Genomic DNA, 18,474 nt, shown 5'->3' on the forward strand with positions numbered 1-18,474 from the left:
ACAAGCAGACATTAGCATAACCAAGTTACAGGACAGCAATCGTAATACAACAGGCAGCTACTCTAGTAGTGTATAAATACAGCTCTCTTTTCCCCACTAAAACTAATTGTGCAAGGTTGATTCAAAGTCTTTGAGCTGACCAGGTCATGAGTGTGTCCTTAAAGGATGAGGAGACAATGTAGTCCGTGGTGGTTGTAGTTCTGGGGCCTGACCAGTAGCCAGTGGTGGTTGTAGTTCTGGGGCCTGACCAGTAGCCAGTGGTGGTTGTAGTTCTGGAGCCTGACCAGTAGCCAGTGGTGGTTGTAGTTCTGGGGCCTGACCAGTAGTCAGTGGTGGTTGTAGTTCTGGGGCCTGACCAGTAGTCAGTGGTGGTTGTAATTCTGGGGCCTGACCAGTAGTCAGTGGTGGTTGTAGTTCTGGGGCCTGACCAGTAGTCAGTGGTGGTTGTAGTTCTGGGGCCTGACCAGTAGCCAGTGGTGGTTGTAGTTCTGGGGCCTGACCAGTAGCCAGTGGTGGTTGTAGTTCTGGGGCCTGACCAGTAGTCAGTGGTGGTTGTAGTTCTGGGGCCTGACCAGTAGTCAGTGGTGGTTGTAGTTCTGGGGCCTGACCAGTAGCCAGTGGTGGTTGTAGTTCTGGGGCCTGACCAGCTTACACAGCTAACTGGTCATTCTGGGCAATCTGCAGCAACACGGTTAGTATCCTTCCTGTATGACTGGTGGGGTATTGGGGCTGTGGGCTACATTTTTACAAATGTATTAAAAATGAAAAGCTTAAATCTCTAGGGTCAATAAGTTGTCTCTTTGTTATGGCAAGCCTAAATAAGTTCAGGAGTAAAAATGTGCTTTACAAGCCATATAATAAGTTGCATGAACTCACTCTGTGTGCAATAATGGTGTTTAACATGATTTTTTGAATGACTACCTCATCTCTGTACCCCACACCAGAGTTTCTGAACAATGTGACCGGGAAGATTTTAATTTACCAGACATTTTGAGAAATTTACCGGACATCCGTATGCATTCAATTCTGAACTAGCGCAGCCAGGGCCATCAATAAACAAGTGATATTGGCCAAATGAGACACATTTACATGTACTGAGAAACAGGATTCTCTGGTCTATTGAAACCAAGATTGAACTCTTTGGTCTGAATGCAAAGCGTCACTTCTGAAGGAAACCTGGTACCGTCCCTACGGTGAAGCATGGTGGTGGCAGCATCATGCTGTGGGGATGTTTTTCAGCGGCAGGTACTGAGACACTAGTCAGGATTGAGGCATAGATGAACAGAGCAAATACAGAGAGAACCTTGATGAAAACCTGCTCCAGAGTGCTCAGGGCCTCAGACTGGGGTGAAGGTTCACCTTCCAACAGGACAACGACCCTAAGCACACAGCCAAGACAACGCAGGAGTGGCTTCAGGACAAGTCTCTCTGAATATCCTTTAGTTGCCCAGCCAGAGCCCGGACTTGAACCCGATTGAACATCTTTGGAGAGACGTGAAAATATTTGTGCAGCAACGCTCCCCTGACAGAGCTTGAGAGGATCTGCAGAGAATAATGGGAGAAACTCCCCAAATACAAGTGTATCAAGCTTTTAGCGTCATACCCAAGACGACCCGAGGCTGTAATCGCTGCCAAAGGTGCTTCAACAAAGTACTAAGGGTCTAAATACTTATGTGAATGTGATATTTCCGTTTTTTATTTTTAATAAATTCTCAAAAATTTGTAAAAACCAGTTTTTGCTTTGTTATTATGGGGAATCGTGTGTAGATTGATGAGGGAAAAACCTAACAAAATGTGGAATAAGTCAAGGAGTCTATATTCTTTCCGAATGCACTGTAGGCCTATAGACTTAGGCGTCAACGCTATAATATTAAAAGTCAAATATACTCACCGGCCAGTTTATTAGGTACACCCATCTAGTACCTGGTTGACCCTCCCTTTGCCTCCAGAACAGCTTGAATTTCTCGTGGCATGGATTTTACAAGGTGTCGGTAATGTTCTACAGGGATGTGGGTCCGTGCTGACGTTACGCAGTTGCTGCAGATTGGACGACGGTACATTCATGCTGCCAACAGCCTGTTTCATCTCATCCCTAATATGCTCTATTGGGTTTGTTCAGCAACGATGTTCAGATACACTCTGGCATTCAATCGTTGCTCAATTGGTATCAACATGTGCCAGGAAAACATTCCCCAAATCAGTACACCACCGCCTCCAGCCTGTACCGTTGACACCAGGCAGGAGGGGTCCATGGACTCATGCTGTTTACGCCAAATCCTGACTGCCATCAGCATGACGCCACGGGAACTGGGATTCGTCAGATCTGGCAATGTTTTTTCTCTCCTCAATTGTCCAGTGTTGGTGATCGCGTGCCCACTGAAGCCGCTTCTTCTTGTTTTTAGCTGATAGGAGTGGAACCCGGAGTGGTCGTCAGCTGCAATAGCCCATCCGTGACAAGGATCGCTGAGTTGTGCGTACCGAGACGCCGTTCTGCACACCACTGTTGTACTGCGCCGTTATTTGTCGGTTTGTGGCCCACCTGTTTGCTTGCACAATTCTTGCCATTCTCCTTTGACCTCTCATCAACGAGCTGTTTACTTCCACAGGACTTGTTTTTTGTTTGTCGAACCATTTTTTGTTAACCTTAGGACCAGTGGTCACCTACCTTTTCTGTGTAAAGATCACGTTCGCAGTCAAAAAGCAAGCTGATCTACTACTCGGGTTATTATTTTCAAACATCACATAAAAAATTTAACATTAACCTAATAAAAATTGTTATTTAGGAATGAGGTTTGTGCTGCAGACAGGACTGACAATGTCGTTCTTCTCAGAGCATATTTTATTTAAAAACTCAAGCAAAATAGATTAGTTTAGAGCCTGAAACCAACTTTTCGGTCCACCAGCCAATGTGGCAGGTAGATAAAAAAAATAATAAAAAAAATCTACCAGCCAAATAATATTTTGCCATAATTACACTAAAAACAGATGAGCGTGCTTTGTAATGTAACTGTGCTGCTGACCTCACAACGGCAGTCAAGCACCCAAGCTAACTGGCTAAAGTTGGCTAGCTTGCTAGCTACTTCCAGTCACAAATGAGAGAACACTTCAGTCACCGTTTTACTCTCCCTAGCAGAGCTGGTTAGGCTGTTTTCATGTTATCTAGAACGTTAGTGACTGTAACTGTGCTGCTGGCAACAATTTAACTTTTTTTTGCCAGAGAAGCCCGTGTTTGGAGGATCTATTGGCACGGGTGTTGTTATTCTCTAAACACCAGCTTCAAGGGCATTATCACTATTATACTATTTAATCCTTCCACAAGATATAGTCCCGACACAAATCTAGGGTTGCTACCTGAGCCGGCTGGTCATTATTACTATCGGTTCGGTTGCCAGAGACGTGACCCAGTCGGTCAGTCTTTTTTGTTCTGTATCTATGGACGCGACCCAGTCGTTCGTTCTAAATGTTCTATTGCCATACTGACTGGCAACGTTATTATCCCTTGCTTTCTAGATAGCCAACTACGGCTAACTTAGTCACTCAAACAATGCAGCCACAATAACAATAAAGTAGCTGCATTTGCATATTTTTTGCTGTTTTCTAGTGACATTTATTTGGATACATCCGTAAGAATGAGCTAAGGATTCGAAATTTCACCTGACATAGAAAATGTGCTCTCTCGTCAGGACACTGTTGTTCAGAGGAGCTAGCCAAAAACACAGCTAACACAATCACTTCCAACTGAAGCTGGAAAAACTGCAAACTAGCCGCACTTCGTTTCGTTCTACCTGTTTTCTATTGATATTTCTTTGTATATATCCATACAAATTATGCTGATTCATGATTTCGACTGCCTGAGAAAAGCTGCCTGCCTGTCTGTCTCATCCAGACTCGTTCATTACTATGGGACAGCTGGAGAGCAATTTGAATATTGAAACAATGTTGCAAATGTCTGCGAGACAGACACAAGGTTTATACAAATCTCCGCTGTTGAAAACTAAATGTTAGTCTAAAAGAAATGTGAGATAATGTTTAGATGCTTTTCATAGTGGAGATCAAGTGTATAAATTGCCTGGCTGGGCTGATGAGAAAGTGGATTGTGCAGTCAGATGGAACAGAGTAAATAGGCATTTTAACGTCATAGCTTTAGCCGGTGGTAACTTGTGGAATAGACACCGGCTGGAATGCTGTTTTAACCAATCAGCATCCAGGATTAGACCCACCCATTGTATAACTGCGATATAGGGCAAGATACTATATTTGTTTTATTCCCCTAATGGTGGCGGTTAGGACTGATGGACTGACTAGTTAGCAAAATACAAGCCACATGTTTGCTGTTTATCTCTGTTTCAGGTCCAGAAGCTACAATGCATGTGTCCAGTAGATTTCCGAGGGGTGTTCCAGCTGGACGAGAGAAGGAGGGATGCGGTCATAGCTCTGGGCATCTTCCTGGTCGAGTCGGACCTACAGGTAGATTGAACTGGAGCAGCTAGGCCTACTCTGATGCTGTTCATGGTTGCGTTTCTATAATGCTTTATATGGGACGGATGTTCCTTGAGTCCCTGACCCTGTCAGGAGCCAGTTATTGGTCTATCTCAGCACCTTGTCTGCCCCCCTTAGCTGTTTAGTGGCTTTTGCTCGAGTGGTTTGTGATTTGATGTTTTTATTGCAGCACAAAGACGCTATCATTCCCTATCTGTTGGGGCTGCTGAAGGGACTTCCCAGAGTTCAATGGATCGAAGAAAGCTCTGGAAGCAAGGGACTCGGTAAGGAAGTAGATGCAAGCAAGCGTTTGTCTGTCTCACGGCATTCAGTATGAATTCAGCCTGTCTGACTGGTTGATGGTCTTATCTTCCTGTCCTACAGAGATCCTGCCGGTAGCAGAGAACTTCTGCTTCTGTCTGGGCACTCTTCTATCTGACGTTGCCCAGCGAGATAACACCTTGCGAGGACAGATCCTGGAGGCCATCATGGACATAATGCAGGTCCTGCTGGACATCTGCCTGGACCCAGAGAGCCATGATAAAGGTACCAGCATGCTCTCTGTCACCATTTCACTTTCAACAGTGTTTAATGAAAATGTTAGTTCCAGGTTAGTTATCGAGTTATTTTCTCTTGTACTCCTCACAAACGTTGTGATATACGTAGATGGACACAGAAAGAGCATAGAATGAAAAAAGCAGCTGTTCACCTGTCTGTCTTATTCTCTCACCCCTCCCTTCCTCCCTAGAATACCTGTGCCGGTACACTGTGCCCTGCCTGTTGGGTGTGGCCCGGGCCTTTGGTCGCTATAGCAACACTGAGGAGCCCCTGCTGTCCAAGCTATTTCCGCGGGCGGGAGCCCCGCTCCTGTCCGGTGCCGAGGAGGCTGACCCGTCACGACGGCGCTCCTTCAACGACTTCCGCTCCATCATGCCGGCCTCGCTGCTCACAGTTTGTCAGGGAGACACCATCAGGCGCAAAGGAAGCTCCGTGTCCAGCATATCACAGCAGGTACTATTACCATACTATACCAACACTACTACCATTACTACTGCTACACCGTAGTACTGCCATTACTGCGCATCGTGTGTCAGGGAGACACCATAAGACGCAAGGGGTCCTTTGTTACTATTTCTATTTCAGTACAGAGAATGCGTCTGTACTACCATACCCTGCCACTAGAGGTCAAAGGAGTCTCGTATTTGAAATGTCTGAAAATGTTATTTTCCTCTGGCTGTAGGCCAGTCCAGAGAGAGCAGGACTGACCCTCAGCTGCCCAGCTGATCCATCTGCACAGTACTTTGAAGGTGAGGAAATATAAGAAAGACAATATATTTCGGAAGTATTTCAGTTGATTTAGTAGCCCATGTCTCACTTTTTGACTGATACTTTTCTCATTATATATCCCTCCCTCTCTATCCCTTCCACTCACCCTCCCTCCCTCCCTCTATCCCTCTCACTCCCTCTCCCTATCCCTCTCACTCCCTCTCTCTATCCCTTCCTCTCACCCTCCCTTCCTCTCTCACCCTCCCTTCCTCTCTCACCCTCCCTTCCTCTCTCACCCTCCCTTCCTCTCTCACCCTCCCTTCCTCTCTCACCCTCCCTTCCTCTCTCACCCTCCCTTCCTCTCTATCCCTCCCTTCCTCTCTCACCCTCCCTTCCTCTCTCACCCTCCCTTCCTCTCTATCCCTCCCTCCCTCTCTCTATCCCTCCCTCCCTCTCTCTATCCCTCCCTCCCTCTCTCTATCCCTCCCTCTCTCTATCCCTTCCTCTCTCACCCTCCCTTCCTCTCTCACCCTCCCTTCCTCTCTCACCCTCCCTTCCTCTCTCTCTCTATCCCTCCCTCTCTCTATCCCTCCCTCCCTCTCTCTATCCCTCCCTCCCTCTCTCTATCCCTCCCTCCCTCTCTCTATCCCTCCCTCCCTTCCTCTCCCTCCCTGCCTCTCTACCTCCCTCCCTCTCTCTATCCCTCCCTCCCTCTCTCTATCCCTCCCTCCCTCTCTCTATCCCTCCCTCCCTCTCTCTATCCCTCCCTCCCTCCCTCTCTCTATCTCACCCTCTCTCTATCCTTCCCTGTCACCCTCCCTCCCTCTCTCTATCCCTCCCTCCCTCCCTCTCACCCGCACTCTCTCTCCAGGCTCCTATCTCCCTGATGGTAGTGCTGTGGACCCAGACTATTACTTCTCCACCATCAGTTCTAGTTTCTCTGTGTCTCCTCTGTTTACGGGTAGTGCCCAGGGAGAGTTTGACGTCCCTCTGGACATTCTGCGCCAGCTCCTCAACATGGTCAGTACATGTGTAGGATCAGAATGAGTACAACTGTAGAATCAGATTGGATAGAACTGTGGAATCGGATTGGATAGAACTGTGGAATCGGATTGGATAGAACTGTGGAATTAGAACGAGTATAACATCGTTTTTCAGAATAAATTTCGAAGTGTTCTGTTTGTCTTGTGCAGGTTGAGCAGTTTGTCGCTGAATCCTTTCTGAAAACACTGGATGACACCCTGCAGGAGCTTCTGGAGGTAGGTTCATTTCCCCTCTATTTGAATGAAAGCACTTTCCTGTGTAGTCCTCGAGATGGATGTTACATCATGTTTGTTGTGTTCTCTCCCTCTAGTTGAACCCAGGTATGCACCTGCACTACAGGACCTTCAGTGATCCTCTGTATGTGACCATCTTCAAGATGCTCAGAGACACGCTGTACAACCTGAAAGGTAACAAACCCACTGGTCTCTCACCCTCACCTTTTAAAGGGGGAAATCTGCAGCTGCTACATCCATTTTTGGACGTATAAATGAATGAAATGTACCCATTTTAATAGAACGTATAAGTGCCTCATGAACTCAACTGTCGTACCCCATCAGAACTCAAAAGATTAGTTGGTTGTAAGCAAACACTGTACAGCCTCAAAACATGGTTACAATTATCATTTTGATTTCATGCATGCAATCAATTTGTGAATTTGAGAGTGGTTACATTTCTCCAGTCCAGTCCCTCAGCTGTTTAGCAAAACCAGTGTTATTGTTTGAACGGCAGATTGCCCCTTTTAACCTGACCCTAACCTTTAGCCTAACCTAACCCATCTCTAATATACAGAAAGCCTCTGATATGACCTGATTTTCTATTGTTCAGAATCAGTTCAGCGGACTGTTTGCTGCACGTGTTTCTGACTGTTCCACTAGCATGTTATTGATGTGACGGTGTTCCCAGACCTGCAGACGGGCTATGTGAAGGAGGTTCATGACTTTGTCCTGGAGCAGTTCAGTAGTAGCCAGTCGGAGCTGCAGAGGATCCTACACGACGTGGAGTACCTCCACAGTGAGCTGAGTCCTCTGAAGCTCCGCTGCCAGGCGAACGCTGCCTGCGTCGACCTCATGGTCTGGGCCGTCACTGAGGAGCAGGGTAAGAGTGCGTTTACTTGTCGACCCCGTGCGCATGTCTTGAAAAGCAACAGGTCACGCATTTGTTTTGGGAATGAATTGGACACGTGTTGAGAGAAGGGAAAAAAAAACGGGTCATTCATTTGGAATGAACACAAACCGACTGTTGTTCATGCGTTTTTGATCAGGAGCTGAGAACCTGTGTACCAAGCTGTCAGAGAAACTGCAGTCCAAGACGTCCAGTAAAGTTATCATCGCTCACATGCCCCTGCTCGTCTGCTGTCTACAGGTCGGTTCTGCAATGCCGACAGTGGTTCCCTCCGAGTCGCTTCCTGTTTTTATCTGTCTTCACAATATTGTGTTGATGAGAATGCCATAATACGAGTATCAATCATACCTAATAAAAATGTTCCTGGGTGTGTTTGTGTGTAGGGTCTGGGTCGTCTGTGTGAGCGGTTCCCAGTGGTGGCCCACTCTGTCACCATGTCTCTCAGAGACTTCCTGGTGGTCCCCTCTCCTGTCCTGGTCAAGCTGTACAAGTACCACAGCCAGTACACCACAGGGACAGGCGAGGTCAAGATCCACGTGACCAATGAGCACTCCCAGTCTACGTTCAGTGCTCACGCTAATAAGAAGAGCCAGCCCTCCATGTACGAACAGCTCCGAGACATCTCCATAGACAACATCTGCAGGTGAGGGAAGACGACATGCTGTGTGACACTACATTTGTTTTCAAAGAAGAGAAATATGAGCAACGTTCGCGCCTTTCATTCGCCGCTGTCACTAAGTAGGCGGTCTGTTTCTTTCTCTTCTCTCCACACCCCCCCCCTCCTTCTCTCAGCTGTCTGAAGGCTGGTCTGACTATGGACAGTGTTATAGTGGAGGCTTTCCTGGCCAGCCTGTCCAACCGTCTCTACATCTCTCAGGAGAATGACAAGTAAGTCTATCTGACCCCTCCCAACATCACCTCTTACTTTACTTATGAGCAGGCTGTACTACCTCTGAGAAAAAACTGTCAGTGTTAGCTAGTGAACCTCAGGTGACCTACCTAGAAAGACTGTCCTGCAGTGATTGATAGGAGCTCTAACCAGTCCCCATCTCCGTGGCAGTGACTGGCAGCCCCTCTGACCAACCGTATGTCTCCCCCCCAGAGAGGCCCACCTGATCCCAGACCACACCATCAGAGCCCTGGGTCACATCGCGGTGGCTCTGAGGGACACGCCCCGCGTCATGGAGCCCATCCTGCAGATCCTACAGCAGAAGTTCTGCCAGCCGCCGTCACAGCTAGACGTACTCATTATAGATCAGCTGGGATGCATGGTCATCACTGGGAATGTGAGGCGCTCACACACTTGATCCTGTCTTTTGTACTCATTCCCTCTTCCCTCTCTCCCCTTTGCAATACATCCCTCAGTAAATGCATCATTTTCTCTCACCTCACAGCAATATATCTACCAGGAGGTGTGGAACCTGTTCCAGCAGATCAGTGTGAAGGCCTCCTCCATGGTCTACTCCACCAAGGACTACAAGGACCATGGATACAGGTGTCCTCAGCCCCTACACCTTTACCCCCTATCCTATCCTCAGTGGCGAACCATGACTATAGGACCTAGGGCTTCAGAGGGAACAAAAATCTTCCAATACGTTGTACCAAACAAACAGAAAAATCAAGAAGAGAACAGAAAACATGATATCTTCTGTAGTTGGACCGTTGTAGTGACGGAGGAGCGATGCTTTTTGATGACATCATGAATGAATCAAACAGGCCTGGCCGCGCTTCGGGCTGCCGCACACACAGAGTCAGAACCAGCACGGACACGACATGTGACACACAGCATAAAATAATGCGACCGGCAAAATAAAAAAGCACATTGACCACGTTTACATGCACACAGTATTTCGTATAGTAGCTCATATCCCGCTTAAGGTCTTATTCGGGATAAGCTGTTTACATGCATTTTTGATATCCCGCTCACTAGTATCTCTGTAACCATGAATAAACAGAACATTCCTAATTTAAGATCATATGGGTTAAATGGAATAGTAACTGACATATGGACAGTGACTGTAGGTCTATAACCTCTCACATGTAGTATAATATTAACTCCTGCAGAATTATGCATTTATTGCAGTAAAATGATACAACAAATGTTGATTTAGTCTCGGGAACAGGAGTGGAGAAATATGCTTTCTTTCAGCATCTCTTGTGTTATCTTGGACACTGTTATGCAAGCAGACAGTATTTCAACCACATAAAAAAAGTCTTATCAGAAACGTGTTTCATCGACTTCTCAGCTTTTAATTTCCTTAAAACCGGTCAAACTGAAGACATTTTGCACAGGACCATTCTTCTCACTGTTGTGGAGTTATTGAGTTTTCTCCCCGGTTCCTAAACGAAACCGACAACTTTACCGGTGTCAGCTAGATTACTAATGCATTCATTCTATTGATGTAGGGCATTCTGGTGAGCACTGCTTTATTTAGTCTTCTGGGGCAACAATTTATGACAGAAGAGAAGCTGCATGTATCTATCTAACTGTAGTTGACAAACAAATGGCCTACCAAATGTTGGAAATTATAAGCAAAAAGGTATTTAAATTGGTTATGCTACTTATTTAAAGTAGCATAACCGAGTAGGTCAGCGTTTCCCAAACTCTGTGCATGTTTTGGTCTTTGCATTACAGCCGTGTAGTACTCCAACAAAAACCAAAACGTGCACCTCTTGGGGCCCCCGGGACCGAGTTTGGGAAACACCGCAGTAGGCTATATCGTCCAGTAGCCTGCAGAGTATCAGCAACAAAAAAATCTAGATGTATTATGGTGGATGGAACTGCGCAGGTAGCCTACTTTTCTCAAGGGATTTGTTTGACAATCAGGTGAGAACATCATCACACAACACCCGTGATATGTGAAACTGAGCCTGCGCAGACTGCGAAAAACAACAGTAAACAGAATAAGATGTTTACATGCCACAGTATCCCGTCTAAGATCAACATATCCCAGCTATCTTATCCGGGTTTCTCATGACCTGGATACAAGCTTTTCCAGGTTATGGTAAATGGGATATGATTTGTAGGGTGCCGTCTTTCGGATGGGACGTTAAACGGATGTCCTGACTCTTTGTGGTCACTAAAAGATCCCATGGCACTTATTGTAAGAGTAGGAGTATTAACCTCAGTGTCCTGGCTAAATTCCCAATCTGGCCCTCATACCATCATGGTCACCTAATCATCCCCAGCTTCCAATTGGCTCATTGATCCCCCTCCACTCCCCTGTAACTATTCCCCAGGTCGTTGCTATAAATGAGAGTGTGGAGGGGTTAATACTGTTCTTAATGATATTTATATGCGTCAACTCCCAAAAATAATAACGGGATATTGGTGTGCGTGTAAACGTGGTTACTGTTGACACAACCTATGATAGCCTAACACCACTGTCACCAATAGAGACAACAACAGTGTCACATCAAAGTTTTCCACACCAGTTTTGGTCAAACACATAGACGCGGCTGATAGACAGACGACAGCAGTCACACACAGCATCAAATAATGTTAAAGATTAAGCAGCCCATTCACTCCAGTAGGCCCCACCCAATCAGAACAATACAAAAGGCCTTCTGTCCAGCTTCTGAAGGCCTAGCCAATGGCTGGCTGAACTAGCTAGATTGTTCTACCGAGAGACCACCAAAGCAAAATCCTGATTGGATATTTTTTTCTCTTCAGTATTAACCCACTCGCTTCCTGACTCAAACTGAAGAGATGAAATCAGAAGATCATTCAAATTATTGTAAAAAGAAATACATTTAGTTTAAATCGTTAGGCCTTCCCTGTTCCCCACAGTCCCCCACTGCCGAACCCCTACTCACTGCCCATAGCCAGCTCCATGACCCACTATACTAAAAACGACTATGCTAATCTCGTGTGTTTCAGACACTGTTCCCTGGCGGTGATCAATGCGTTAGCAAACATAGCAGCTAACCTGGCCGCAGAGCAGATGGTAGATGAGCTGCTGGTCAACCTACTGGAGCTGTTTGTCCAGCTGGGCCTGGAGGGCAAGAGGGCCAGCGAGAGGGCCCCGGACAAGGGCCCTGCACTGAAGGTACACTCCATTTACACAGTAACCATAACTTAGGCTAGACTATAAGGTTCCTCCACAACAGGCTTGTGTTGTTTTGCGTTGACATTGTTTCGCTATCGTTTTTTAAATTTTCAGGCGTCGAGCAGTGCTGGGAACCTTGGAGTGCTGATTCCTGTTATTGCCGTGGTATGTGGGTTGCCTCTATACATTTGTGTTTTCAACAGTTTGTGCAGTACAACTTCATCTATACACTCCGTGTTGATCTGGATCTCATCCCTCTGTGTAGCTGACGAAGCGTCTGCCACCCATCAAGGAAGCGAAGCCTCGCCTGCAGAAGCTGTTCAGAGACTTCTGGCTCTACTCTGTGGTGATGGGCTTCGCTGTTGAGGGATCAGGTGGCTGTTTAAGATGATATTAACATATACTACAGTATACCACCAGGATTGATACAATATATAGAATTGACTCAACATGGTTTAAATGGAGGGCTAATATTACCCATCTGATGGAAAGATTAAAGTGAGTGTATCAGGCTAACAGTCATTCTGCTGTGTAAAAGTGCATGGGTTTATTAAGGGTTTTGTGTGTTGTGCAGGTCTGTGGCCAGAGGAGTGGTATGAGGGAGTGTGTGAGATCGCCACCAAGTCTCCCCTCCTCACTTTCCCCAGTGGAGAACCCCTACGCTCTGAACTACAGTACAACTCTGCCCTGAAGAACGACACTGTCACAGCCGTACGAAACGCGTCCACACACACACATACAGATCGTGTACAGACATAAACACACGTCCTACTACAAACACACACACACACACTTGGCTGACGTTCCCTGGTTTTGTGTGTGTGTGTGTGTGTTTTCAGGCGGAGCTGAATGACCTGAGGAGCACCATTATAAACCTGCTAGATCCTCCTCCTGAGGTGTCTGCTCTCATCAACAAACTAGACTTTGCCATGTCGACCTACCTACTGTCTGTCTACAGGCTGGAGTACATGAGGTAAGGAAAGATGGGAAAGCAAGCCACTTTGGACTATTGAGATGCACCCTGCTGTTTCTGAGCTGTCTCGAGTCTAGCAGTTGGAGGGTAGGTATAGATGGAGGAATCTCCAAGTCATTCATATCATGCCTCCGTTCCAATCCATCTCTCCCCTCTTCTCTCACCAGGATGTTGCGTGCTCTAGACTCTGACCGTTTACAATCCATCTCTCCCCTCTTCTCTCACCAGGATGCTGCGTGCTCTAGACTCTGACCGTTTACAATCCATCTCTCCCCTCTTCTCTCACCAGGATGCTGCGTGCTCTAGACTCTGACCGTTTACAATCCATCTCTCCCCTCTTCTCTCACCAGGATGCTGCGTGCTCTAGACTCTGACCGTTTACAATCCATCTCTCCCCTCTTCTCTCACCAGGATGCTGCGTGCTCTAGACTCTGACCGTTTACAATCCATCTCTCCCCTCTTCTCTCACCAGGATGCTGCGTGCTCTAGACTCTGACCGTTTACAATCCATCTCTCCCCTCTTCTCTCACCAGGATGCTGCGTGCTCTAGACTCTGACCGTTTACAATCCATCTCTCCCCTCTTCTCTCACCAGGATGCTGCGTGCTCTAGACTCTGACCGTTTCCAGGTGATGTTCCGTTACTTTGAGGACAGAGCCATCCAGAAGGACAAGTCTGGTAAGCTGCATTACAGTTATTAGTTATTACAGGTATTGCACAGGTATTGCAGGTATTGCACAGGTATTAGACCGATATTACACATTTATTACAAATATATTTGGCGTTTATTCCACGTGTTTTAGACAGTGATAAAATGAATGTCTCCTCTCTTTGTCTCCAGGTATGATGCAGTGTGTGATAGCCGTTGGGGACAAAGTGTTTGAGGTCTTCCTACAGATGATGGCTGAGAAGGTAAGGTTGTCGGATAACACTTAACACCCAACACTAGCCATGGAGTCGTACAACGAATATTTGAGGACCGTCGTCAGATTCAATCAAAGCGGAGAGACGCAAGAACATCTGAAAGTCAAGAACACCTGACCGTCTGTGGAGCATGTCCTCTCCAATGATTGGTGGGTTGGTTTAACCGTTGCTCTCTCCCGTGTTTCTCTCCCCAGCCGAAGACTAAAGCCCACGAGGAGGAGTTGGAGCGCCACGCTCAGTTCCTATTGGTCAACTTCAACCACATCCACAAGAGGATCCGTAGGGTGGCCGACAAATACCTGTCAGGTCTGGCCGAAACGTTCCCCCACCTGCTGTGGAGTGGCCGCGTACTGAAGACAATGCTGGACATCCTGCAGACCCTCTCCCTCTCCCTCGGCGCGGTACGCACACATGCTCTCTATTATCCACCTGCCATTGTTATTCTCTGTGATCCCTCAATGTATTGAGTTGTGCTCCTGCTTTGTGTAAAGGACATCCATAAGGACCAGCCGTACTACGACATCCCGGACACCCCCTACAGGATCACTGTACCAGACACATACGAGGCCAGAGAGGTAGGAATGGGTGTTTGGTGTGTGTGTGTGTGTGTGTGTTCTGAATGTTGCGTTGACGTTTCTCTGTGGTTGTAGAGCATAGTGAAGGACTTTGCTGCTCGCTGTGGGGAGATCCTGAAAGAAGCCATGAAGTGGGCCCCCTCTGTCACCAAGTCACACCTACAGGTGATTCACACACACACATTTTGTAAAGGAAAAGCAGATGGAGAAACGCATTGCAGATGTTCTGTCAAATCGTTGTTCATGAAGAGCTTCTAGATGGCTTTTTTGAGGAAGTCAAGGTTTTAGATGAGTCTTCTCTTTATTCCCTGTTTTTGATGTTCTTCTCCATCATCTCCAGGAGTACCTGAACAAGCATCAGAACTGGGTGTCAGGTTTGTCCCAGCACACTGGCCTGGCCATGGCTACAGAGAGCATCCTGCACTTCGCTGGCTACAACAGACAGAGCACTACGCTAGGGGTGAGCACACACACACACACACCTAAAATGTATTTCCATTCAAAATCGTATTTTCCCTAACTCTAACTCCTAATCCTAAACCTAACCCCTAAGCCTAAAATAGCCTTTTTACAAGTGAGGACTGGCAAGATATCCTCACTTCTCAGAGTTGTAGGACTTCTGGTACTCACAAGTATAGTAAAACGTGTCCACACACACACTAACCAAGTCCCTTCCTCCCCTCCAGATCACCCAGCTGACAGAGAGGCCAGCCTGTGTGAAGAAAGACTACTCCAACTTCATGGCCTCACTCAACCTGAGGAACCGCTATGCTGGAGAGGTACAGAGAGACACTGCTACAGTTCTAGACCGGACACTCACTTCTTCATAGACTTCATATTTCTTCGGCTGAGTCAACAGAACAATGTTGCGGTTCACATCGACATTGCGTGTGTGTGTGTGTGTGTGTGCGTGTGTGTGTGTGTGTGTGTGTTTCTCCCTCCAGGTGGCAGGTATGATTCATTTCATTGAGGCGGTGCGTAGCCAGTCAGACCTGTCCACCCTGATGGTCAGACAGATGACAGAGGCTCTTGACACTCAGAACCCTGAGGCCTTCACTGAGAACATGTTCAAACTGGCTGCTCTGCTCATCAGCACTAAAGGTGTGTGTGCTGACAAGTTGACTTTGATTTGGGAGGGAATGAAGGCACCATGTAGCCCAGGGTCGGGCAATCATTTCCGCTCGAGGGCTAAATCAGGCTTTCAAAATTCAGCTGAAGGGCTGCACATATTTTTCCAGATCGATTTGTTCATCAAAAGTATATAGCGGGCCAGAGAAAGGGCAGCTATTTGAAAACGTATCGGTCCATTATAATGTCTACATACTTTCTGTCTAGTTTTAGACGTTCAGGAGTGACCTGGATTTATTATAGATATATATATATATAGATGTTTTGTTTTTTGCTCCAACGGCCTTACATTGCCCATCCCTGATATAGCCCATTGGGGTGTGTCTTCATGGATATAGTCTCTTAGACAGACCGACCACAGGGAAAACTGGACGTCTGCCTAACCCATTATATTGAAGGCTTGTGTTGTCTCTCTCTCTGTGAAGAGTGTGACCCTCAGCTGCTGCACCACCTGTGTTGGTCTCCTCTGAAGATGTTTACAGAGCACGGCATGGAGACGGCTATCGCCTGCTGGGAGTGGCTGCTGGCTGCTCGCACTGGAGTAGAGGTCCCGGTAAGTATCTGGAGACATCTATTGCTGGAGTTGAAGTAACATTGTGTATTTCTGTGAAAGTAGTGGTGGGACCCGGATTCAAACCCACACTAACACGGGTATTCTCTCTCTCTGTCTGTAGTTCATGCGTGAGATGGCGGGAGCGTGGCAGATGACAGTGGAGCTGAAGATGGGCTTGTTCTCTGATGCTCAGGTGGAGGCTGATCCCCTAGCAGCCTCAGAGGAGAGTCAGCCTGTCCCCTGTCCCCCCGACGTCACCCCTCACTGCATTTGGATAGAGGTGTGTGTGTGTGTGTGTGTGGTGTGTGTGAGTTCAATCCAGTTCGCTTAAAATACTAGAGTAAGTGGAATTCACTGCATCAGTCCTACGTGTGCTGTTGGAGGGTTTTCATTCCATGCCCCCCCCCCTCCACCTCCAACTCGTCTTCTTTCTCTCTCTCCCTCTTTCTCTCTCCAGTTCCTGGTTCAGAGGTTTGAGATAGCAAAATATTCCAGTGAAGACCAGGTGGAGATATTCGGGAGCCTATTACAACGCTCGCTCTCCCTCAATGTAGGCGGGGCCAAGAGCAGCCTCAACCGCCACGTGGCCGCCATCGGACCTCGCTTTAGGTCCACACACACACACACACACATACACATACACACACACACAAGATCCAGTTTCTGATTCAGAGCAAATTCATTGAGGTTGTGTGTGTGTGTGTGTGTGTGTGCGTGTGTGTGTGTGTGTGTAGGCTCCTAACTCTGGGTCTAGCACTGCTCCATTCTGACGTAGTCACCAACACCACCATCAGAAATGTCCTCCGAGAGAAGATCTACTCCACCGCCTTCGACTACTTCAGGTACACACACACACACACACACACACACACACACACACACACACACACACAGGAAGTTCTACTCCACCGCTTGACTACTTCAGGTACACACACACACACAGGAAGTTCTACTCCACCGCCTTCGACTACTTCAGGTACACACACACACACAGGAAGTTCTACTCCACCGCCTGACTACTTCAGGTACACACACACACACAGGAAGTTCTACTCCACCGCCTGACTACTTCAGGTACACACACACACACAGGAAGTTCTACTCCACCGCCTGACTACTTCAGGTACACACACAAACACAGGAAGTTCTACTCCACCGCCTTCGACTACTTCAGGTACACACACACAGGAAGTTCTACTCCATAGTCCTTCACTACTAACATGGGCGATAACTTTCCCTCTCTAAATCAGTATCTTTACCACAAGGAGAGAGCGTCATGTGGACTCAAAACAATATGCGATATGACATTTTAATAAATAGTTTGGGGAATGGCCTCCTCCGAGGATCCTCAAAACCAGATGATGTGATGCCAGGTAGCACTATGCAGGGGAAAGGAGTTCCAGTGATGGGTCTTGAGGTTATTATAGCTGGTGGTGGTTAAACGGCAAGCGTGAGGAATGTGCATTATTGTGCAGTGGTTATAGGCTATAAGGTCAATAGGTCAATGACATTCCACACATGGCTACCAGAAAAGCGGAGAAGAAACAGGACACTATGCTGCTGATGATACGTTTGTATTCATTCCCAATCAGTGGTGTAAAGTACTTAAGTAAAAATACTTTAAAGTACTACTTACAGTTGAAGTCGGAAGTTTAAATGCACCTTAGCCAAATAAATATGAACTCAGTTTTTCACAATTCCTGACATTTAATCCTAGTAAAAATTCCCTGTCTTAGGTCCGTTAGGATCACCACTTTATTTTAAGAATGGGAAATGTCAGAATAATAGTAGAGAGAATGATTTATTTAATATTTTACTTATTTCATCACATTCCCAGTGGGTCAGACGTTTACATACACTAAATTAGTATTTGGTAGCATTGCCTTTAAATTGTTTAACTTGGGTCAAACGTTTTGGGTAGCCTTCCACAAGCTTCCCACAATAAGTTGGGTGAATTTTGGCCCATTCCTCTTGACAGAGCTGGTGTAACTGAGTCAGGTTTGTAGGCATCCTTGCTCTCACACGCTTTTTCAGTTCTGCCCACAAATGTTCTATAGGATTGAGGTCAGGGCTTTGTGATGGCCACTCCAATACCTTGACTTTGTTGTCCTTAAGCCATTTTGCCACAACGTTGGAAGTATGCTTGGGGTCATTGTCCATTTGGAAGACCCATTTGCGACCAAGCTTTAACTTCCTGACTGATGTCTTGAAATGTTGCTTCAATATATCCACATCATTTTTACTTCCTCATGATGCCATCTATTTTGTGAAGTGCACCAGTCCCTCCCTGCAGCAAAGCACCCCCACAACATGATGCTGCCACCCCCGTGCTTCACGGTTGGGATGTTGTTCTTCGGCTTGC

At 46.8% G+C, this 18,474-nt stretch overlaps 1 protein-coding gene across 4 annotated transcripts in view; it reads left to right on the forward strand.

The window, feature by feature from the left end:
• Positions 1-18,474, forward strand: part of LOC139543759 (phosphatidylinositol 4-kinase alpha-like) — a 40,706-nt gene that overhangs the window by 2,131 nt on the left and 20,101 nt on the right. For all 4 annotated transcript variants that reach the window (XR_011668757.1, XR_011668758.1, XM_071350139.1 and 1 more), the window contains exons 2-32: positions 4,351-4,467; positions 4,670-4,763; positions 4,864-5,025; positions 5,228-5,490; positions 5,720-5,786; positions 6,617-6,765; positions 6,939-7,004; positions 7,100-7,196; positions 7,693-7,884; positions 8,051-8,151; positions 8,295-8,554; positions 8,704-8,799; positions 9,014-9,197; positions 9,306-9,406; positions 11,792-11,960; positions 12,075-12,125; positions 12,226-12,334; positions 12,535-12,671; positions 12,800-12,933; positions 13,528-13,610; positions 13,774-13,844; positions 14,051-14,257; positions 14,348-14,431; positions 14,507-14,596; positions 14,772-14,891; positions 15,118-15,210; positions 15,376-15,532; positions 15,985-16,112; positions 16,234-16,392; positions 16,570-16,721; positions 16,847-16,954. Coding sequence is in view for 2 of the 4 variants with exons in the window: in XM_071350139.1 (XP_071206240.1) it covers positions 4,351-4,467; positions 4,670-4,763; positions 4,864-5,025; positions 5,228-5,490; positions 5,720-5,786; positions 6,617-6,765; positions 6,939-7,004; positions 7,100-7,196; positions 7,693-7,884; positions 8,051-8,151; positions 8,295-8,554; positions 8,704-8,799; positions 9,014-9,197; positions 9,306-9,406; positions 11,792-11,960; positions 12,075-12,125; positions 12,226-12,334; positions 12,535-12,671; positions 12,800-12,933; positions 13,528-13,610; positions 13,774-13,844; positions 14,051-14,257; positions 14,348-14,431; positions 14,507-14,596; positions 14,772-14,891; positions 15,118-15,210; positions 15,376-15,532; positions 15,985-16,112; positions 16,234-16,392; positions 16,570-16,721; positions 16,847-16,954 (4,001 nt within the window). In the remaining 2 variants the exon portion in view is untranslated. The remainder of the gene's footprint in view (positions 1-4,350; positions 4,468-4,669; positions 4,764-4,863; positions 5,026-5,227; positions 5,491-5,719; positions 5,787-6,616; positions 6,766-6,938; positions 7,005-7,099; positions 7,197-7,692; positions 7,885-8,050; positions 8,152-8,294; positions 8,555-8,703; positions 8,800-9,013; positions 9,198-9,305; positions 9,407-11,791; positions 11,961-12,074; positions 12,126-12,225; positions 12,335-12,534; positions 12,672-12,799; positions 12,934-13,527; positions 13,611-13,773; positions 13,845-14,050; positions 14,258-14,347; positions 14,432-14,506; positions 14,597-14,771; positions 14,892-15,117; positions 15,211-15,375; positions 15,533-15,984; positions 16,113-16,233; positions 16,393-16,569; positions 16,722-16,846; positions 16,955-18,474) is intronic.

The sequence above is a fragment of the Salvelinus alpinus genome, chromosome 18 (genome assembly GCF_045679555.1).
Source record: "Salvelinus alpinus chromosome 18, SLU_Salpinus.1, whole genome shotgun sequence".
Classification (NCBI taxonomy): Eukaryota; Metazoa; Chordata; class Actinopteri; order Salmoniformes; family Salmonidae; genus Salvelinus; species Salvelinus alpinus.